The sequence below is a fragment of the Somniosus microcephalus genome, chromosome 4 (assembly GCF_052327205.1).
Source record: "Somniosus microcephalus isolate GS21.2 chromosome 4, FLI_Smic_1.0, whole genome shotgun sequence".
In the NCBI taxonomy this organism is placed as follows: domain Eukaryota; kingdom Metazoa; phylum Chordata; class Chondrichthyes; order Squaliformes; family Somniosidae; genus Somniosus; species Somniosus microcephalus.
Window position 1 is genome coordinate 154,073,520 of NC_140990.1, and position 23,896 is coordinate 154,097,415.

The 23,896-nt window shown below is 45.4% G+C and overlaps 1 protein-coding gene across 1 annotated transcript in view; it reads left to right on the forward strand.

Annotated features, from left to right (window-relative positions):
• The window catches only part of mcm3ap (minichromosome maintenance complex component 3 associated protein), a 129,086-nt gene that overhangs the window by 43,262 nt on the left and 61,928 nt on the right, over nucleotides 1-23,896 (forward strand). Inside the window, exons 13-18 of the mRNA XM_085985353.1 lie at nucleotides 4,252-4,421; nucleotides 7,564-7,676; nucleotides 10,271-10,465; nucleotides 11,091-11,204; nucleotides 19,830-19,982; nucleotides 23,325-23,480. Of these exons, the coding sequence (XP_085841479.1) occupies nucleotides 4,252-4,421; nucleotides 7,564-7,676; nucleotides 10,271-10,465; nucleotides 11,091-11,204; nucleotides 19,830-19,982; nucleotides 23,325-23,480 (901 nt within the window). The remainder of the gene's footprint in view (nucleotides 1-4,251; nucleotides 4,422-7,563; nucleotides 7,677-10,270; nucleotides 10,466-11,090; nucleotides 11,205-19,829; nucleotides 19,983-23,324; nucleotides 23,481-23,896) is intronic.

Consider the following 23,896-nt stretch of genomic DNA (forward strand, 5'->3'; position numbering starts at 1 on the left):
GCCTGCATATCCGCTTAGCCCCTTTTCTCTATAACATTCATAAAATGTAATAACCATGAGTCCTTTCAGATGCCAGGGACTTGTTTATTTCTCTTTTGAAACCCCAGAACATTCCTTCAAACTTGGCCTTGCCTGCTAGCCTTCTTTGTCAAAGCACTGAGGTCTGATTCAGAATGAAACCTCACGAGCAGTTGGGGCTCAGACATGCCCCATGGCTTGTATGGATACTGTGATGAAGGGAATGTGCCCTTTTGTTACTCCATCTGGATAATGACCTGTTCAATTGTACACAGAGGATCAACTTTGTGTTGCCAATAGCTTTATGCAGTATGTTGGAACCAATGGGCTAATTGTGAGTTTCTGATAAGTTTCAATATTATATCAATATGCTTCCTGTGTGACACTCTGAATTCTTCATCTTAAATTGCTGCCACTACTACAACCCAGGTTTGGAAAGACCTGAACATTTCACATGTGCTTTACTGAATTTCTGATGGAACAACACCGACAGTTTAAGCTGCAATCTCAGTGACAATACTGGAACTCCATTCAAAGAATGAGGGATGATAGTGCTGAATGAATGAAAGAAAGACTTACATTTATATAACGCCGTTCACGACCACTGGACGTCTCAAAGCGCTTTACAGTCAATGAAGCACTTTTGAAGTGGAGTCACTGCTGTAATGTGGGACTCGCGGCAGCCAATTTGCACTTGCAAGGTCCCACGAACAGCAATGTTATAATGACCAAATAATCTGTTCAGTGATAGAATCATAGAAAGTTAAAGCACGGAAGGAGGTCATTTCAGCCCATCGTGTCCGTGCCGGCCAACAAAGAGCTATCCAGCCTAATCCCACTTTCCTGCTCTTGGTCCGTAGCCCTGCAGGTTACAGCATCCCAAGTGCACATCCAAGTACTTTTTAAATGTGGTTAGGGTTCCTGCCTCTACCACCCTTTCAGGCAGTGAGTTCCAGACCCCCACAATCCTCTGGGTGAAGAAATTTCCCCTCAATTCCCCTCTGATTCTTCCATCAATTACTTTAAATCTATGCCCCCTGGTTTTTGACCCTTCTGCTAAGGGAAAATAGGTCCTTTCTATCCACTTTATCTAGGCCCCTCATAATTTTATACACCTCCATAAGGTCTCCCCTCAGCCGCCTCTGTTCCAAGGAAAACAGACCCAGCCTATCCAGTTTTTCCTCATAGCTAAGATTCTCTACTCCCGGCAACATCCTTGTAAATCTCTTTTGTACCCTCTTTAGTGCAATCACATCTTTCCTGTAATGTGGTGACCAGAACGGCACACAGTACTCTAGCTGAGGCCTAACTAGTGTTTTATACAGTTGAAGCATAACCCCCCCTGCTCTTGCCACGGCTAATAAAGGCAAGAATTCTGTATGCCTTCTTAACCACCTTATCTACCTGGCCTGCTACCTTCAGGGATCTGTGGACATGCACTCCAAGGTCCCTTTGTTCCTCTATGCTACTCGGTGTCCTATCATTTAATGTGTATTCCCTTTCCCTGTTAGCCCCCCCCCCCCCCCCCCCCAATGCATTACCTCACACTTCTCCGGATTGAATTCCATTTGCCACTGTTCTGCCCACCTGACCAATTTATTGATATCTTCCTGCAGTCTACAGTTTCCTTCTTCAATATCAACCACACAGCCGATTTTAGTATCATCTGCAAACTTCTTAATCATACCCCCTGGATCATTGATATATACCACAATAAGCAAGGGACCTTTTACTGAGCCCAGTGGAACCCCACTGGAAACAGCCTTCCAGTCACAAAAACACACATCAACCATTATCCTCTGCTTCCTGTCTCCGAGCCAGTTTTGAATCCAACTTGACACTTTGCCCTGGATCCCATGGGCTTTTAACTTCGTGACTAGTCTGCCATGTGGAACCTTATCAAAAGCCTTGCTAAAGTCCATATAAACTACATCAAATGCACTACCCTCATCTACCCTCCTTGTTACCTCCTCAAAAAATTCAATCCAGTTTGTCAGACACGACCTTCCCTTAACAAATCTGTGCTGACTATCCTTGATTAATCCGTGTCTTTCAAAATGAAGATTTATCCTGTCCTTCAGAATTCTTTCCAATAATTTTCCCACCACCGCGGTTAGGCTGACTGGTCTGTAATTACTCGGTCTATTCTTTTCTCCCTTTTTAAATAAGGGTATCACATTAGCAGTAATCCGGCACCACACCTGAAGCCACAGAGGATTAGAAAATGACGGTCAGGGCCTCTGCTATTTCCTCTTTTGCTTCGCTTAACAGCCTGGGATACATTTCATCCGGGCCTGGGAATTTATCCACTTTTAAAGCTGCTAAACCCCTTAATACTCCCTCTCTCACTATGTTTATTTCATCTAATATTTCACACTCCTCCCCCGATAGCAATGTCTGCTTCGCCCCTCTCCTTTGTGAAAACAGACGCAAAGTATTCATTAACAACCCTACCGACGTCTCCCGCCTCCACACACACATTACCCTCATGATCTCTCATAGGCCCTACCCTTTAGTTATCCTCTTACTCTTAATATATTTATAAAACATCTTTGGGTTATCCTTGATTTTACTTGCGAAGAATTTTTCATGCTCTCTCTTTGCCTTCTTAACCTTTTTAATTGCACCCCTGCACTTTCTGTACTCCTCTAAAGATTCTGGAGTATTTAGCTCTCGGTATCTCATACGCCTCCCTTTTTTTCTTTATCCTACCCTGTATGTCCCTAGACATCCAGGGGGCTCTAGATTTGTTAGTCCCACCTTTTTTCTTTAAGGGCACATATTTGGTCTGAACCCTCTGGATCTCCTCCTTGAATGCCTCCCACTGCTCTGTCACTGATTTACCTTCAAGTAGCTGTTTCCAGTCCATTATGGCTAAATCCCCTCTGAGCTTAGCAAAATTTGCTTTTCCCCAATTTAGAATTTTTATTCCTGGTCTATCCTTGTCCTTTTCCATAATTACCTTAAATCTAACTGAATTATGGTCACTAGCACCAAAATGCTCCCCCGCTGATTCTACCTGCCCAGCTTCATTCCCTAAAACTAAGTCTAGAACCGCCCCCTCCCTTGTTGGGTTTGCTACATACTGGCTAAAAATGTTCTGGATGCATTTTAGGAATCCGCAACCCCTATACCCTTCACACTAATTTTATCCCAGTTAATATCGGGGTAGTTGAAATCCCCTACTATTACTGCCCAATAGTTTTTGCACTTCTCAGAAATTTGTCTACATATTTGCTCTTCTATCTCCCTCTCACTGTTTGGGGGTCTATAGTACATTCCCAGCAGTGTGATCGCCCCTTTTTTGTTTTTCAATTCGACCCATGATGGGCCTTCAATAACCACAAAACTAGAAGTTATAGACTTAAACAAGTTGGCTTTTAATCACTAAGATCAGAGCTAACATCTCAACACGCCGACTGGTTCACAGGAATGAGTCATACAGATCCTGGGATCTTTATGTAAGAGAAGTCAGGGGCGGAGCCAAGAGCCAAGACCTGGAACCTCCCAGGTTAGTCGGGAAAGAGGAAGTGAAACTATACACAGTGGGGGAGGGTAATATACATGAGTGCAAAACGAATACAGGATCAAGACAAACAGATTTCATTACAACCCATATGGCCTCGTTTGATGATCCCTCCAACATATCATCCCTCCTCACAGCTGATGTTGGTTGAGGGATAAATGTTGGCCAGGACACCGGGGATAGCTCCCCTACTCTTCTTTGAAATAGTGCCATGAGATCTTTTCCGTCCACCTGAGAGCGCAGACGGGGCCTCGGTTTAACGTCTCATCCGAAAGACGGCACCTCCAACTGTGCAGCACTCCCTCAGCACTGCACTGGAGAGTCAACCTAGCTTCATGTGCTCAAGTCCCAGGAGTGAGTCTTCAACCCATAACCTCCTGACTCGGATGCGAGTGTACTACCAACTGAGCCATAGCTGAATGTATCTTCTCTGAGTGGACATTGCCAGCTGATTCAAATATAAATCTCGGTTGATTGTAATCTTGGCTCACTGTGCTGATGGAAATGGCCAATTGTAGTTTTTGTTTGATGAAAGGTCATCAGCCTGAACCGTTAATTCTCTCTCTCCACAGATGCTGCCTGACCTGCTGAGTATTTCCAGCATTTTTTGATTTTATTTCAGATTTCCAGTATCCGCAGTATTTTGTGTTTGTAGTTTTTGTCACTTGTGTTTTGTTTGTTTACTGTTTTATCCTGTGTATTTGTAGCTGTGCTGCTGGAGGACCAAACATCAGCTCAAGAAATGCCTCCTGCTGAACAGCCCTCTCTGCCACTGCCATTGCTTCAGCTTCCTGCTCCTCCGACAGTTCCACTGCCCGTCGCTCCTCAGGTGCCCAGTGCACCACCTCCAAAGCCTCAGCCAGTCTACTCTGAAAAGGTACAACCTGGACACATCAGAAGTGCGATTGCTAATGCTATTTTCCGGAGTTTACTTCACCTTCACTGCTCCAGTGTGACTTGTCTAATTTTCTAATGGACACCAGATTTCCCCCTTACTAAATTTCAGGAAAATAATCTAGTTTAGGGGTTCAGTTGACATCCAAAATAGCAAAGTTTCAGTGGTTTTGTTTCATCGAAGAAAGACAGACTTGCATTTCTGTAGTGCCTTTGATGGCTGCAAAACATCCCAAAGCGCTTTACAGCCAATGAAGTACGTTTGAAGTGTAGTCACTGTTGTAATGTAGGAAACACGGCAGCCAAATTGCACACAGTAAGCTCCCACAAACTACGCTTCTTCAATATAGTGCCATGAGATCTTTTACGTCCACCTGAGAGAGCAGACGGGACCTTGGTTTAACGTCTCATCCGAAAGACGGCACCCCCGACAGTGCAGCACTCCCTCAGCACTGTACTGGAGTGTCAGCCTAAATTTTGTGCTCAAGTCTCTAGTGAGACTTGAACCCACAACCTTCTGACTCAGGCAAGAGTGCTACCAACTGAGCCACTAGAGATAGATTCATAGAATGGTTACAGCACAGAAGGAGGCCATTCGGCCCGTCGAGCCCATGCCGTCTCTGCAAGAGCACTTCAGCTAGTCTGGTTCTTGCCCCTTCCGCCAATGGGAACAGGTTCTCTCTATCTACTCTGTCTAGACCCCTCATGATTTTGAACACCTCACATCCTTCCTAAAGCGCAGTGCCCAGAATTGGACACAATACTCCAGTTGAAGCCGAGCCAGTGTTTTATAAAGGTTCATCATAACTTCCTTGCTTTTGTACTCTATGCCTCTATTTATGAAGCCCAGTATGATTTTTTTTTAACCACTTTCTCAGCCTGCCCTGCCACCTTCAACAATTTGTGCACATATACCCCCAGGTCTCTCTGTTTATGCACCCCCTTTAGAATTGTACCTTTTAGTTTATATTGCCTCTCCTCGTTCTTCCTACCAAAATGTATCACTTGGCACTTTTCTGCGTTAAATTTCATCTGCCACGTGTCCGCCCATTCCACCAGCCTGTTTATGTCCTCTTGAAGTCTTATCACTATCCTTCTCACTGTTCACTATACTTCCAAGTTTTGTGTCCTCTGCAAATTTTGAAATTGTGCCCTATTAAGTCCAAGTCATTAATATATATCAAGAAAAGCAGTGGTCCTAGTACCAACCCCTGGGGAACACCACTGTATTCCTCCAGTCTGAAAAACAACCGTTCACCACTACTCTCTGTTTCCTGTCACTTAGCCAATTTCGTATCCATGCTCCCACTGTCCCTTTTATTCCATGGGCTTCAACTTTGCTAGCAAGCCTATTATGTGGCACTTTATCAAATGCCTTTTAGAAGTCCATGTACACCACATCAACCGCATTGCCCTCATCAACACTCTCTGTTACCTCATCAAAAAACGTGATCAAGTTGGTTAAGCACGAGTTGCCTTTAACAAATCTGTGCTGGCTTTCCTTAATTAATCCACACTTGTCCAAGTGACTGTTAACTTTGTCCCTGATTATCGTTTCTAAAAGCTTCCCCACTACCAAGGTCAAACTGACTGGCCTGTAGTTGCTGGGTTTATCCTTACTGCCTTTTTTGAACAAAGGTGTAACATTTGCAATTCTCCAGTTCTCTGGCACCACCCCCGTATCTAAGGAGGATTGGAAGATTATGGCCAGTACCGCCGTGATTTCCTCTTTAATTTCCCTCAGCATCCTGGGATGCATCCCATCTGGTCCTGGTGACTTATCAACTTTAAGTACAGACTGTCTTTCTAGTACCTCTTTATCAATTTTTATCTCATCCAGTATCTCCACTACCCCCTCTTTCCCTATGACTGACAGCATCATCTTCCTTGGTGAAGACAGATGCAAAGTACTCATTTAGTACCTCAGCCATGCCCTCTGCCTCCGTGCGTTGGTTTCCTTTTTGGTCCCAAATTGGCCCTACCACTCGTCTTACTACCCATTTACTATTTATATGCCTATAGAAGATCACTGTTATAACTCACTAAGAGATGTCTGGTATTAATGACTAATATGTGTGTGCTTATGACTGAAATTTTATATTATGTATGTGCACAGGACAGTGAATTTATTTTTTGTCAATTGTTTCTTACCTTTTGCAGTGTGCTTCTCCATTGCTATTGAGTGTGCAACAGAAATTACTGTAATATTCGGTAATCAGTCCCTTTCCTACAGGAAGTTGTATTGCATCCTTGGGATATCACAAAGTGATTCATGGTCGATGAATATGTAGCTACTGTTGTTATATAGGTAAACATAACAGTCAACTTGCACACAGCAAGGTCTCAAACAACATGAATGAGTACTTCACCTGTTTTGTTGCTGTTAGTTGAAGGTTAGTTGGCCGGGATACTGGGAGAGCCACCCGCTCCTCAAATAGTGCCGTGGTATCTTTTAAATCACTTGAGCAGGCAGACATGGCCTCCGTTTACTTTCCTCTGGTTAGAGGCACATCCAACAATGCAGCTTTCCCTCCCGACTGCACAAAAATTTTAGCCTAGAGGATCTCCTCAAATCCTCGGGTGGGGTTTGAGCCACGACCATCTGACTCTGAGGTGCGAGTGCCTCCACTGGGCCAATCTGACACTACAATTTGTACATACAAAACGTTCGTGAAGTGTGATTTATGTACCAGGTTTTAGCCCCTGTACTTTGAGCGATCTTGCCAATAATTATTGGGCATGTGGCTGTGTATCTCCTGTAATGAGTGTCTGTGTTTGGTCGTGTGGGTTTGTTTTAGGATTGTAAATTATAACGTGGAAAGAGGGAGAAAAAAATAAAAGCAATCCAGTGCTACAAAACTCTGCAGTGGAACAGTTCACTATCATAATTGGGTGGAGTGGTGGATAAGATGCTCTTTTTATATTGCTGTTCCCTAGGTGTAAGGAGTAAGAAAATGAGAGACAAAAAAGTTGTAGAAAGTAGAGAGGAGATGTCAATTTTAAAAAGAGAGGAGCAATGGATGAAGAGTACTAAATCCTGCTGCCCTTGTGTATTTTGGATGTTAGATGTTTGGATGACTGTCTCTGTCCCCTGTTTCAGTATTGCTTTCTTTCTTTTCTTTCAGATGATAGTTGAAGTGGTCAAAGACCTGGTTAAAGATATGGTAAAGGACGTTCTCCGTGTGGAGTGTAAAGAACTGGCGAAAGCAGGGGTGGCTTATGCTGCTGAAGCCATCAGGTACAAGGCTGCTTTAGGCCAAGGAGTTGTCACTGGGGGGGATTTGAGGTAGTAAGATTCTCTGGTCTTCCAAAAATAATGGGAACTGGTGAGTAGTGCTTGAGAATTTCAACATTAGAATAATATTTTTAGATTGATGTGCAAATATCATGAACTAAGATGTTTTAAATGTTTGGTCAGCTTTGTGGCATAGAACATTTGGTCAGCAGTATGTAGTGCCTTGAAGTGGAAAGAAATGAGTTGGCAGTTCCCCCACTTTGAACATGCTGTTGTAGATAAACACCAGACAGTGGGAAGAAGGTCACATTGGAGAGAGACTTTGCATGTATGCTGCACAGACATTGACACCTGGCATTGGAAGATGTTGAGGGTAAGTTCGCGATATCGCAGATTGAGACATCACATCCATCTAGACTGGGACGAGGAAGGAAAATGGAGGCGAAGCCAGCATTTATTGCCCATCCCTAATTGCCTTTGAGAAGGTGATGGTCGCCAATCTCACCGACACTCTTTAATATTTACATAAATGGATTGGCAAAACTACTTGAACAATCTACAGCACCCGGCCTCACCCTATATGAATCCAAGGTTAAATTCCTCCTCTATGCAGACGACCTGGTTCTGCTGTCACCTACTAAAGAGGGGCTACAGCAAAACCTGGACCTGCTGGAGTCGTACTGCCAGACTTGGGCCCTGACAATAAATCCCCAAAAAACCAAAGTCCTTGTGTTCCAGCAAAGATCCAAACATCAGGGACCCAAAATAAATTTCACAGTAGGAACAACCAAAATTGAACAAACCACTAACTACACATACTTGGGCTTAAAAATCAGTTCTACGGGAAACTTCAAACTGGCTGTGAATGAACTGAAAGAGAAAGCAAGAAGGGCTTTCTATGCCATCAAAAAATCAATCCAAATAGAAATCCCAATTAGCATTTGGCTCAAAATTTTCAAATCAGTAATTGAACCAATTGCACTCTATGGCAGTGAGGTATGGGGACCGCTAACTCAACAAGAATTTGCAAAATGGGACAAACACCCAATTGAGATCCTACATGCAGAATTCTGTAAAAGTATCCTCCGGACTCAAAGGAAAACAGTAAACAATGCATGCAGGGCGGAACTAGGCCAATATCCATTAATAATCACTATCCAAAAAAGAGCCACCAAATTTTGGAATCACCTACAAATGAGCAATCCCCAATGCTATCACTACGACGCCCTGAAATGCCAAGAGCTGACCATAAAGAAGAATACCCTCAGTCAACTAGTCCTGGGACTCAGTGAAGTAACTACTAACAATACTAACAATAACCAGCCCCAGGACAGTGACAGGGTAACACAAAGAATTCGACCCAACACAATCGTCGCTAAGCAAAAGGAAAAATATCTGACATATTGGGCAGAAACAACAAAAACCCAAAGCAAACTCAATTGCTACTTGGCCCTAAACAGACAATACAACATAGCTGATTACCTGACCATGATAAAGGATAACAAACTGAGAAGAACCTTGACAAGGTACAGACTTAGCGAACATAGCCTAGCGATCGAAAAAGGTAGACACAGGCAGACCAGGCTGCCAAGAGAGGACAGGATATGCTCTCACTGCAGTCAGGGAGTGGTGGAGACAGAGATGCACTTCCTCACAGCTTGTGGAAAATATCAGGGCATCAGGGAGAATTTCTACCAAAAATTCTCACAAATATGCCCTGATTTCAGAAATCTGAATGACAACCAAAAACTCCCATTCCTACTGGGAGAGGAGAGAAGCTGCATAACACTGGCGGCACACTATGTTACAGCTTGCCATGAACAGAGGGACAACCAGTAAACTAAGAAAAGAATATATATAAACAATGCAAATGTATATTTATACACTCAGGGATATACCTGTTTATACACTGTATGAATAGAACTGCGTTTATGTGCTAAACCATAAATGTATTTTGATGCTTTGGCAACATAAGATGTAACTTATCATGCCAATAAAGCGATTTGAATTTGAATTTGAATTTGAGTGGCAGAGTCAACCACATTGCTGTGGGTCTGGAGTCACATATGGCCAGACTTGATAAGGATGGCAGATTTCCATCCCGAAAGGACATTAGTGAACCAGATGGGTTTTTATGACAGTTACATGGTCACCATTACTCATAATAGCTTTTTATTCCAGATTTATTTAACTTGTATCTCCAGATCATTAGTCGAGTAACATAACCACTATGCTACCCTGGCTTTAAAGGTCCTGCATGAAATAGTTTGTGCGGTCTTGCATGCAGCTGTTAGTGCAGAACTTCCTCTAATTGGCACTCTCACTCAGAGAGGCTACAGGGTGGCAGTGTGGGAGAAATGGAAAATTGTCGGGGTCCTCATCTAAGACAGTAGAGGGAGCTTTACTCTGCACTGAATCATTTTATAGCTGACCTCGGAATGCTTGATGCTGGCATAGCTGTGTGTAACAGAGATTGTTCCATTCTCCAGCATTGTCATCACTTGCTTTGAGTAGCACAAAAAAAGTCGTTGAAACAAGATTGGCTTTTAAATGCCCACTGAACTTTCCCACATTGATAACCTCTTGTATTTTGCTAGTTTGTCAAACATGTTTACTGAGGAACTGATTGCAGAAGTCACCACAGAGATACTGAAGCAAATTTCATCTGAGGAATTTCAGGCAGAGAGACAGAGGATTGAAGACGAAAAGCGTAGGATTGAAGACGAAAAGCGTAGGATTGAAGACGAAAAGCGTAGGATTGAAGACGAAAAGCGTAGGATTGAACAGGCCAGGTAGGTACTGACACTCTCCCTCTCTCTGACCTCCAGCCCCGCAACCCTCCCTATCTCTGTGACCTCCTGCAACCCTCTCTCTCTCTCTGACCTCCAGCCCTGCAACCCTCCCTATCTCTGTGACCTCATCCAGCCCTGCAATCCTTGGAGATATCTGTGACCCCCCCTATCTTTGTAACCTCCTCCAGTCCTACAACCCTCCGAGATATCTGCGCTACTCCAATTCTGGCCTCTCACACATCCCCGATTTTCTTCGCTCCACCATTGGTGGCCGTGCCTTCAACTGCCTAGGCCCTAAGCTCTGGAATTCCCTCCCTAAACCTCTGCACCTCTCTACCTCTCTCTCCTCCTTAAAACCTACCTGCACCTGTCCTAATATCTCCTTATGTGGCTCGGTGTCAAATTTTGTTTGATGAAACTCCTTGAAATGTTTTACTACGTTAAAGGTGCTATATAAATACAAGTTGTTGCCTGCGATTCGTGTTCAGGTGTGAAAGGAGTTGACATCAGTACCTGTGATCTGGATTTTCAGAATGTTCAGTTTTACAGTCTGGGAAGGGAAAAACCCAGACACGTGTAAAGCGTATGAAAGTGATCTCTGATGAATGTTTTCTGTGTGTTGCAGACTGAAGCAGGAACGGGAGTTGTGGAAGACCCGCTACAGTCAGGCACTATGTGATGAACTTACAGACCAAGTTGTGGATTACTCTGTCAGAAAATGTGCCACTCAGGCACTAAGGTGATTAACACATCAACTTTTTGGAGACCAGGGAAGGATGGAATGCATAGGACCCTAGTAGAGGTGGGGTGGTGGGGGGGCGTTGGTGCGGCCGCTCGTAGAGTTAGGCGGACTGGCACAAGCACATTGCCAGTTCTAGAATGATTCTGACAGAGTCTTGGAAGCAGGTCACCGGCCTGCCTTCTTGGCTGCTGCTTAGTGCAGGGGGACTTGGAAACCAGTTGAGAAGGCTGTTAAAAAAGCATACTTGGTTTTACTAATAGAGTACCTTTATAAATCCCTGGTTAGACCCCAACTGGAGTATTGTGTCCAGTTCTGGGCACCGCACTTCAGGAAGGATGTCACGGTCTTGGATAGGGTGCAGAGGAGATTTACTAGAATGGTACTAGGGATGAGGGACTTCAGTTATGGGGAGAGGCTAGAGCAGCTGGGGTTGTTCTCCTTGGAGCAGAGAAGGGTAAGGGAAAATTTGATAGAGGCGCTCAAAATTATGAGTGGTTTTGACAGAGTAGATGGGGAGAAATTGCTTCCACTGGCAGGAGGGTCGGTAACCAGAGGACACAGATTTAAGATTTTTTTTAAAAAGCCACGGAGAAGATGAGAATTTTTTTTACTCAGCGAGTTATGATCTGGAATGAGCTGCCAGAAAGGGTGGTGGAAGCAGATTCAATAGTAACTTTCAAAAAAGAATTGGATAAATACTTGAAAAGGAGAAATTTGCAGGGTGATGGTGAAAGAGCAAGGGAGTGGGACTAATTGGAAAGCTCTTTCAAAGAGCTGGCACAGGCACGATGGGCCTCCTTCTGTGCTATATGTTTCTATGAAACTTGGGGAAAAATTAAGTAAACAAAAGTAATACAAGAAACTTTTTGATCCGGCTCCGACGGGACCGGTGTGGTGCTGGTTGATCAAAAAGTCCGGATTACAGAGAGGTATACTTACCACGGTACGAGAGCCCTGTACACGGCCACAGGTGCAGGAGCCCCGGTTACACGGCACTTGTGCACGAGTCCCGGTTACACGGCACTTGTGCAGGAGTCCCTTTTGCACGGCCACAGGTGCAGGAACTCCGGTTACACGGCCACTAATATATAGTAAAACTTACCTGAACCTACTCCTGCATTTTACCGGTTAAGAGAGTTTCCTGTACTTGACGATTGGAAAACACAGCTGCTCCATGACCACTGCAAACAACTGTATATGTAACCACCTTCTAAACAGATGTTTTCTCAACAAGATCACTGATAACCTTTGCCACTTACGAACATATGAACAATGATTGACAGGTCCATCCTGCCTGTCCCACACAATTGTGATACCTTGAGTATCACAATATATACACTCCCCACCCCACCCAAAGCAAAGTGATCTCCTGGGGAGAGGCGGAAAACCAGATTTTAAAAAAACACAGGCCAATTTGGGGGAAAAAAATCTGGGAAATTCCTCTCCGACATCTAGGCGATTGAAACTAGTCCAGAAGATCACTCTGGCCCTGAATTCCCTGCAGCACCCACCTTTTTGTATGAGGTGATCTCCGCCCCAGCCAGAAATGGGTCCAGCTCTTGCTTGAAGGAATTCAGCGACTCGGGACCATTGCGCAAACTGGCAGCCTGTTCCAGAGGTCCTCTATTCTCTTGGGAAAAGAACCATCTCCTGACATTTAATCTAGATCAGGCCTTATACGAGTTAAAATTGTGACCCCTGGTCCTCCCTAATCTATTTAAAGAAAGAAAGACTTGCATTTATATAGCACCTTTCACGACCACCAGAATTCCCAAAGTGCTCCACAGCCAATGAAGTATTTTTTGAAGTGCAGGAACTGCAGCAGCCAATTTGCGCACAGCAAGCTCCCACAAACAGCAATGTGATAACGACAGATAATCTGTTTTAGTGATGTTGATTGAGGGATAAATATTGGCCAGGACATCAGGGATAACTCCCCTGCTCTTCTTCGAAATACTGCCATGGGATCTTTTACGTCCACCTGAGACAGCAGACGGGACCTCGGTTTAACGTCTCATCCGAAAGATGGCACCTCCGACAGTGCAGCACTCTGTCAGCACTGCACTGGAGTGTCAGCTTAGATTTTTGTGCTCAAATCTCTGGAGTCCCAACTCTTTTAGCCTGTCTTGATAACTAAGATGCTTTAAACTGGGAACTACTCTTGTGGCCCTCCTGCACCCTTTCCAAAACCTCAATATCACCCACCATGTGAGGAGACCAAAACTGGACACAGTATTCCAACTGAAGTCTGACCAAGGTCTTGTACAAGGACAAAATAGCATTCCTTGTCTTATACTCAATTGTCTTATGGATACACCCCAACAACATCCTATTTGCTCTTAGCTATCGCTTCACAGCATTGCTCATGTACCTTTAGAGATGTTTGCACTAGAATACCCAGATCTTTCTTTCTCCACCTTCTTTAATGCTTTTCCCTGAAGGGTATATATATATATGTTGAGCAACCACCCTGCCTACATGCACAACACTGCACTTATCCAAGTTACACATCATTTGCCAGTCATGAGCCCAATCTCCCATCACATTAAGATCCGCCTGAAGCAGACGAACATCGTCTACAGTGCTGACCCTTGCACAGATCTTTGATTGTGCCCCCAACACCTACATCTAAATCATTCATAAAAATAGTAACATAGACATAGAAGATAGGAGCAGGAGTAGGCCATTCAGCCCCTCGAGCCTGCTCCGCCATTCAATGCGATCATGGCTGATCATCCAAATTCAGTACCCGGTCCCTGCTTTCTCCCCATAACCCTTGATCCATTTAGTCTTAAGAAATATATCCAACTCCTTCTTGAATATATTTAATGAACTGGCCTCCACCGCCTTCTGTGGTACAGAGTTCCACAGGTTCACCACTCTCTGGGTGAAGAAATTCCTCCTCATTTCTGTCCTAAATGGCCTACCCTTTATCCTTAGACTGCGTCCCCTGGTTCTGGACTCCCCAACTATCGGGAACATCCTTCCTGCATCTAGTCTGTCCAGTCCTGTCAGAATTTTAAAAGTTTCAATGAGATCACCTCTCATCTAAACTCCAGCGAGTACAAGCCCAATCAACCCAATCTCTCCTCATACGTCATTCCTGCCATCCCAGGTATCAGCCTGGTGAATCTTCGCCAAACTGCTTCCATGGCAAGAACATCCTTCCTCAGATAAGGTGACCAAAACTGCACACAATACTCCAGATGTGGTCTCACCAAGGCCCTGTACAACTGCAGCAAGACATCCTTGTTCCTGTACTCAAACCCTCTCGCTACAAAGGCCAACATACCATTTGCCGCCTTAACCGCCTGCTGCACCTGCATGCTTACCTTCAGCGACTGGTGCACAAGAACACCCAGGTCTCATTGCACTTCCCCTTCTCCCAATCTATTGCCATTTAGATAATCTGCCTTCCTGTTTTTGCCACCAAAGTGGACAACCTCACATTTATCCACGTTATATTGCATCTGCCATGTTTCTGCCCAATCACCCAACATGCCCAAATCATCCTGAAGTTTCTCGACATCCTCCTCACAGCACACACGCCCACCCAGCTTTGTGTCGTCTGCAAATTTGGAGATATTACATCTAGTTCCCTTGTCTAGATCATTAATATATATTGTGAATAGCTGGGGTCCAAGGACCGATCCCTGCGGTACCCCACTAGTCACTGCCTGCCACTCGGAAAAAGACCCATTTATTCCAACTCTTTGCTTTCTGTCTGCCAACCAGTTCTCTATCCAAGTCAATACCTTGCCCCCAATCCCATGTGCCTTAACTTTACACGCTAATCTCTTATGCGGGACCTTATCGAAGGCCTTCTGAAAGTCCAGATACACCACCTCCACTGGTTCTCCCTTATCTATTTTACCAGTTACATCCTCAAAAAATTCCAGTAGAGTAGTCAAGCACGATTTATCTTTTGTGAATCCATGTTGACTTTGTCCGATCCTGTCACTGTTTTCCAAGTGCTCTGCTATTACATCTTTTATAATGGACTCTAGTATTTTCCCCACTACCGATGTCAGGCTTACCGGTCTGTAATTCCCCATTTTCTCTCTACCACCTTTTTTGAATAGTGGGGTAACATTAGCTACCCTCCAATCCATGGGTACTGTTCCAGATTCCATCGAATGTTGGAAGATGATCAGCAATGCATCTAGTATTTCTAGGGCCACTTCCTTAAGTACCCTAGGATGTAGATTATCAGGCCCTGGGGATTTATTTGACTTCAATCCCATCAATTTCCCTAACACCATTTCCCTACAAATACTGATTTCTTTCAGTTCCTCCCTTTCATCAGGCCCTATGTTCCCCGGCATCTCTGGGAGGTTATTTGTGTCCTCCTTTGTGAAGACAGAACCAAAATATGTATTTAGTTGGTCTGCCATTTCTTTGTTCCCCATTATAAATTCCCCTGATTGTGACTGCAAGGGACCTACGCTTGACTTCACCAATCTTTTTCTCTTCACGTATCTATAAAAGCTTTTACAGTCAGTTTTTATGTTCCCTGCAAGCTTACTCTCATTCTATTTTCCCTTTCTTAATTAATCCCTTTGTCCTCCTTTGTTGAATCCTAAATTGCTCCCAATCCTCAGGATTATTGCTTTTTCTGGCCAATTTATCTGTCCTCTCCTTGGATCTTATGCTATCCCTAATTTCCCTTGTTAGCCACGGTTGAGTCACCTTTTTTGTTTTATTTTTATGCCAAACTGGGATGAACAAATCCTGTCGTTCATCCATGCGGTCTTTGAATGTTTGCCATTGCCTATCCACCGTCAACCCTTTGAGTGACAGTCCCCAATCAATCCTACCCAACTCGCGTCTCAGACCATCGTAGTTTCCTTTATTTAAATTTAGGACCCTAGTCTCTGAGTCAACGACTTCATTCTCCATCTTAATGAAGAATTCGATCATATTATGATCGCTCCAACCCAAGGGGCCTCGTACAATAAAATTGCTAATTAACCCTTTCTCGTTACGTAATACCCAGTGTAAGATGGCCTGATCTCTGGTTGGTTCCTTGACATATTGGTCCAGGAAACCATCCCGTAAACACTCCAGGAATTCCTCCTCCACAGTATTGTTAGTAATTTGGTTACTAATATGTGTAGATTAAAGTCACCCATGATGACTGCTGTGCCCTTATTGCACGCTTCTCTAATTTCCCTTTTAATGCCATCCCCAACCTCCGCATTACTGTTTGGAGGTCTATATACCACTCCCACTAACGTTTTCTGCCCCTTGGTATTTCTCAATTCTACCCATACAGATTCCACATCATCAGAGCTAATATCCTTCCTTACAATTGTGTTTATCCCTTCTTTAACCAGTAATGCTACCCCACCTCCCTTTCCTTTTTGCCTATCTTTCTGCCTATCTTTCCTGAATATAGAATACCCCTGGATGTTGAGTTCCCAGCCTTGGCCATCCTTGAGCCACGTTTCCGTAATCCCAACCAAATCATATTCATTTACCTCTTTGCGCAGCCAATTCATCCACCTTATTACGAATGCTCCTCGCATTAAGACACAAAGCCTTCAGGCTTATTTTTTTAACGCTCTTAGACCTATTAGAATTATTATTTACTGTGGCCATGTTTGATTTAAACCGTTGATTTCTCTGACTGCTACTTTTGTTTTACTCCTTCCTTTCTTTTGCTTTTATCCTTGTTTCCCTTTCCTCTGTCCCCCTGCTCAGGTTCCCAACCCCCCTGCCATCTTGGTTTAAACCCTCCCCCAGAGCACGAGCAAACACTCCCCCTAGGACATCGGTTCCAGCCCTGCCCAGGTGCAAACCGTCCGATTTGAGCTGGTCCCACCTCCCCCAGAACTGGTTCCAATGTCCCAGGAACTTGAATCCCTCCCCGTTGCACCATTCCTCTAGCCACGTATTCATCTGAAATATCCTTCTATTTCTACTCTGACTAGCACGTGGCACTGGGAGCAATCCTGAGATTACTACCTTTGAGGTCCTATTTTTTAATTTACCTCCTAACTCCCTATATTCAGCTTTTAGGACCTCATCCCGGTTTTTACCTATATGCACCATGACAACTGGCTGTTCACCCTCCCCTTCCAAAATGTTCTGCAGCCGCTCTGAGACATCCTTGACTCTTGCACCAGGGAGGCAACACACCATCCTGGAGTCTCGTTTGCAGCCGCAGAAACGCCTATCTATTCCCCTTACAATAGAGTCCCCTATTACTATAGCTCTACCCCTCTTTTTCCTCCCGTCCTGTGCAGCAGAGCCACCCCTGGTGCCAGGAAGTTGGCTGCTGCTGCCTTCCTCTGATAAGCCACCCCCCCCAACAGTACTCAAAGTGGTGTATCTGTTTGAGAGGGGGATGTCCACAGGGGACCCCTGCACTACCTGCCTGCCCCTCGTACTCTGCCTGTTGGTCAGCCCTTCCCTTTCTGCCTGTCCAACCTGTACCTGCGGTGTGTCCAACTCCCTAAACGTGCTATTCACGACGTCCTCAGCATCGTGAATGCTCCAGTATGCATCAAATCGCAGCTCCAGCGCCGCAATGCGGTCTGTCAGTAGCTGCAGCTGGATACACTTCCTGCACACGTAGTTGTCACGGACACAGGAAGTGTCCCTGAGTTCCCACATAGCGCAGGAGGAGCATACCACGTGGCCGGGCTGTCCTGCCATGACTTACCCTTTAATTAATTGAAATTAAATTAAATCAAATTAATCCCACCAATTACACTACAGTTAAATGGTTTACCAACAGTCCCTGCTACACCAGAGAGACTTTAGTAACTATAAACCACAGAGTTAAAGTTTAAAAAGGGGGGAATACTCACCAACCAATCACTTACCTGCTTTCTGGTGACGTCACACTTCGATTACTTTTTACTTCTTTCCCTCCCTCTGAGCTCGGAGACTGCAGATTAGTACGCCTACCTGGTCTCGGAGCCGCTTTTTACACTGCCGCTGCTCAGCCGCCTCGTTCCCTCGCTGGTCTGCCTGCCGCCACTGCTCTGAGGCCTACCTGGTCTCGGAGACGCTTTTTAAACTGCCGCCGCTCAGCCGCCTTGTTGCCTCGCAGGTCCGCCTGCCTGCTGCCGCTGCTCTGAGTAACGGTCCCAACATCGATCCCTGATGACCGGTCTCCGAACAGATCCAAATCCATGTACAGGAAACTCTCGATTTACCGGCACCTAAATAACCGGAAATCTCTGTTAACCGGCAAAATTCAGGAGTAGGTTCAGGTAAGTTTTACTTCATATTAGTGGCTGTTTCTGGATCTGTGGCTGTGTAACCGGGGTTCCTGCACCTGTTGCTAAGCAACAGGGACGCCTGGATCTTGTGGCCGGGGTTCCTGCACCTGTTGCTAAGCAACAGGGAAGCCTGGATCTGTTGCTGTGTACGGGGCTCTCGTACCTTTTACTATACCTCTCTGTAATCCGGACTTTTTGATAAACCGGCACCACGCCGGTCCCGTCGGTGCCGGATAAAAAAGAGTTTCCTGTATAACTACTTTTTGCCTACTAGCGAGTTCCCAGTCCAGCTCAATATATTACCACTAATACGAGTGACTTCGCTCTTGTAGAGAAGCCTCTTGTGTGGTACCTTGTCAAAAGCTTTTTGGAAGTCTGAGTAGACAATGCCTACTGGGCTTCTCTCATCCACCATCTTTGTGACTTCTTCAAAAAATACAATTAGATTTGTAAGGCATGACCTTTTTATGAAACCATGTTGGGTATCCCTAATATCTCTATCCAATCAATCATATATTGCATCCCTAATGATTCCCTCAAGCAGCTTTCCTAACACTGATGTCAAACTAATGGGCCTATAGTTACCCGGGTCCGTCTTGTCACCTTTTTTAAATTTGGGGACTATATTAACCTCCTTCCAGTCTATAGGAACCATTCCAGAGTACAGTGAACTATTAAAAATATGGGCAAGGGGCTCGCACAGCACGTGTTCAATCCCCCTATGGACCCTCGGGTGGCTATCATCCGGCCCGACTGCTCTATCTATTTTCAAGTTCTTGATTCTATCTAAAACAATATATTCATCTATTCAATTCTAATGGTCGAGCATCATCTTCAGTGGGTCCACTCTACATTTCTGACGACTCCCTTTGCTTCAAGTCATTTCATTGTGTGAACAGGATCCCCGGTGCTCTGAATTGCCCTAATGTTTCTGCTCCACATACTGGGGGTGGCGGGGGAGGGATCAGTGAACCCTCCAGCAGGGCTGTACAAGACTAGGCCTGTGGTCCAAATCCAGCCTGCAAACACCTGGCTTGTGAGGCCACTGCTAGTTTCTCTCATCTTTGTACGCTTGTCTGTTTCAGCTTTTAAGCTTACAGTGCCTGGAAAACTGTAAAAAGCTATTCGGTAATTAGTAGATTTAGACCAGTCAAGGAGTAGCTTTTATGCTTCGATCAGCAACCCGCCTTTACAAGTCTCCAAGCCCACAATGTTTTAAAGACTCGGGCTGCAGGTTTCAAGCTTCAGGGGTTTGGTTCCTGCAGAACTACCTTCAATCTCTGATTGGAAAAGGACAAGATATTGCTGATAACTGTGTCTTCCTAAATTCTCTAAGTTTAATGCCAGCAAGGAGATACTTGTACTCAGCCCTTCACTTTGTCCCTTATAGGCTTGCGGTGGAGGAGGACAAGCGAGCACGGATCAGTCGCTGCTCCACAGAGCTCTGCAGCTACCTCATCAAAGAAACGCTGGAAAGTGAGATCTTCCAGGCAGTGAAGGAGTCACTGCAGGAAGTTCACTGTTTCTGCAAATACTTAAAGAAGTAAGTGAAAAGAAACTGTCCTACCCATAGAATTGTTAACTGCAGTGGAATGAAGTGGAGCTTCACTTCAGGTCCCAGTAAATGCAAGTGTTTAAACATAAAGTTTCTTTCAAATTTTTTTTTATAAGACCCAGCAAAAGGCAGAGACAATTAAAAGTAGGGAGCATCACCATGAGTCAGTAAACAATGCTCTGCTTAGTGGCGTGATGCAGCGCCAGGAGATTGTCGTGGGAGTCCAGCTTGTGTGACCTCTGACTGGTGCTGAAACTGAGTACTAAGCAAACAAAAGAACTTGCATTTATTTAGCAAGTTGACAATGTCCCACAGAGGTATAATCGGACAAAAGTCGACCCTGAGGCAAAGAAGGAGATATTAGTAGATGTGACCAACAGCTTGATCAAAGAGCTGGGTTTTAGGGAGTGCCGTAAAGGAAGAGAGGGAGGTGGAGAGGGTTTAGGGTGGGAATTCCAGAGCTTAGCGCCTAGGCAGCTGAATGGTGGAGCGATGAAAATTGGGGATGCGCAAGAGGTCAGAATTGGAGGAGCACAGAGATCTCGGAGGGTTATAGGGCTGAAGGAGATTACAGAGATAGGGAGGGGCAAGGCCATGGAAGGATTTGAAAACGAGGATGAAAATTTTTAAATCGCGATGTTGCCGATGTCGCTGGACCGGAAGCCAATGTAGGTCAGCGAGCACAGGGATGATGGGGGAACGGGGCTTGGTGCGAGTTAGGATATGAGCAGCAGAGTTTTGGATGACAAGTTTACGGAGGGTGCAAGGTGGGAGGCCGATCAGGAGTGCGTTGGAATAGTCAAGTCTGAAGGTAACAAAAGGCATGGATATGGGTTTCAGCAGCAGATGAGCTGAGGCAGGGGCGGAGACGGGCGATGTTACGGAGCTGGAGTTAGGTGGTCTTTGTGATGGAGAGAATATGGGATAGGAAGCTCCACTCAAGGTCAGATATGACACCAAGGTTGTGAAAGGGCCTGGTTTGTCCTCACAGTTGCCAGGGAGAGGGATGGAGTTGGTGGCTAGGGAACGAGTTTGTGGTCTCAAACCGAAGACAAAGGCTTTGGTCTTCCGAATATTTAATTGGAGGAAATTTTTGGATGTTGAATAAGCAACGTGACAAATCAGAAACAGTGAAGAGGTCGAGAGAGATGGTGGTGAGGTAGAGCTGGGTGTCATCAGCGTACATCTGGAACCTGATGTGTTTTCAGATGACCTCGCCGAGGGTCAACATTTAGATGAAGAAGAGGATAGAGCCAAGGATAGATCCTTGGGTGATTCCAGGGGTAACTGTGTAGGGCCGGGAAGAGAAGCCATTGCTTGAAATGCTCTGGCTACAATTGGATTGGTAAGATTGGAACTAAGTGAGGGAGTGGAGGAGAGCCGTTGGAGGAAGATGGAAGTGATGGAAGGTGTCATCGACAGTGCTATCAAGTGGCACTTACTCACCAATAACCTGCTCACTGAGGCGCTTTGGGTTCCGCCAAGACCACTCTGCTCCTGACCTCATTACAGCCTTGGTCCAAACATCTACAAAGGAGCTGAATTCCAGAGGTGAGGTGAGAGTGACTGCCCTTGACATCAGGCAGCATTCGACCGAGTGTGGCATCGAGGAGCCCTAGTAAAACTGAAGTCAATGGGAATCGGGGGGAAAACGCTCCACTGGCTGGAGTCATACCTAGCACAAAGTAAGATGGTTGGGGTGGTTGAAGGTCAATCATCATAGCCCCAGGACATCGCTGCAGGAGTTCCACAGGGCAGTGTCCAAGGCCCAACCCTCTTCAGCTGCTTTATCAATGACCTTCCCTCCAACATAAGGTCAGAAATGGGGATGTTCTCTGATGACTGCACAGTGTTCAGTTCCATTCACAACTCCTCAGATAATGAAGCAGTCCATGCCCACATCAGCAAGACCTGGACGACATTCAGGCTTGGGCTGATAAGTGGCAGGTAACATTTGTGCCACAGAAGTGCCAGGCAATGACTATTGCCAACAAGCGAGAGTCTAACCACCTCCCCTTGACATTAAACAGCATTACCATCGCTGAATCCCCCACCATCAATATCCTGGGGGTCACCATTGACCAGAAACTAAGCTGGACCAGCCACATAAATACTGTGGCAACAAGAGCAGGTCAGAGGCTGGGTACTCTGCAGTGAGTGTCTCAGCTCCTGACTCCCCAAAGCCTTTCCACCATCTACAAGGCACAAGTAAGGAGTGTGATGGAATACTCTCCACTTGCCTGGATGAGTGCAGCTCCAACAACACTCAAGAAGCTCGACACCATCCAGGACAAATCAGCTTGCTTGATTGGCACCCCATCCACCACCTTAAACATTCACTCCCTCCACCACCGGTGCACCGTGGCTGCAGTGTGTACCATCTACAAGATGCACTGCAGCAACTCGCCAAGGCTTCTTCGGCAGCACCTCCCAAACCCGCAACCTCTTCCACCTAGAAGGGACAAGGGCAGCAGGCGCATGGGAACACCACCACCTCCAAGTTCCCCTCCAAGTCACGCACCATCCTGACTTAGAAATACATCGCCGATCCTCCATCGTCGCTGGGTCAAAATCCTGGAACTCCCTCCCTAACAGCACTGTGGGAGTACCTTCACCACATGGACTGCAGCGGTTCAAGAAGGCGGCTCACCACCACCTTCTGAAAGGCAATTAGGGATGGGCAATAAATGCTGGCCTTGCCAGCGGTGCCCACATCCCATAAGCGAATTTTTTTTAAAAAGGATGGTATGGTCAATTGTGTCAAAAGTTGCATAGGGGACTAGGACAGATCGTGCACCACGATCGCAGGATGTCATTTGTGACTATTTCAAGCCTTTTCAGTGCTGTAGCAGGGATGGAAGCCTGATTGGAGAGATTCGGACATGGAGTTCTGGAAAGATAGGCACAGGTTTGGGAGGCGACAACACGTTCAAGGACTTTGGCGGGGAAAAAAGAGATTGGAGAATGGGTGTTAGTTTCAAGGGTGGGCTTTTCAAGGAGCTCTCTGCTCTTCTTTGAATAATGCCATGGAACCTTTAACCAGAGTATCTATTGACACCACTGTCAGTCAATGAATTGGAAACTGGGTGGGACTTACGACAGGACTCAAATCAAGTGTTTAAACCGCGCACTACAGCAAACAGTCTACAGAGTCTATTTAGGAAGAGTCTCTACGAAATACAACAACTTCTCCCGGTAAAAGCAGGGTGATTACTCTAACAAACTGCAGTGAGTGGAGATAGTTACATAATACAAAGTATCTGCATGAATTCAATCCCAGTCACTTAGAGCAATGCTTGATTAACTCTAAATTTCCAAATGTTCTGCTAGATGGCGAGCTACTGCAGAGGCTCGGAAGCGCCTGAGGAAACAAATGTGGACATTCCCAGCAGCTCCAGGCAGGGCAGGCCCTGGCTGCAAACTGAGTCCCCAAGTGTTGAGCCCAGAATTGCCCACGGACGACAACCTCAGCCTCTCGTGTATACGGTACAGATATTACACAGTTACATCTCGAGTCTACAGCACAGAAATAGGCCCTCCGGCCCAACAGGTCTGTGCCGGTGTTTATGTTCCACACAAGCCTCCTCCCACACCTCCTCATCTAAGCCCATCAACATATTCCTTTCGTCCTCATGTGTTTATCTAGCTCCCCTTAAATACATCTATCCTATTTGCCTCAACCACTCATTGTGGTAGTGAGTTCCACATTCTCACCACTCTCTGGGTAAAGAAGTTTGCCCTGAATTCCCTATTGGGTTTATTAGTAACTACTCCCCTATTTATGGCCCCTAGTTCTGGACTCCCGCACATGTTAAAGTATTTTACCAATTTGTTTCGTATTCTTGGAAGGAAGAATTGCAGCTCACGCATTTCATTCCTCATTGCTCTCTCTTCTAACAACC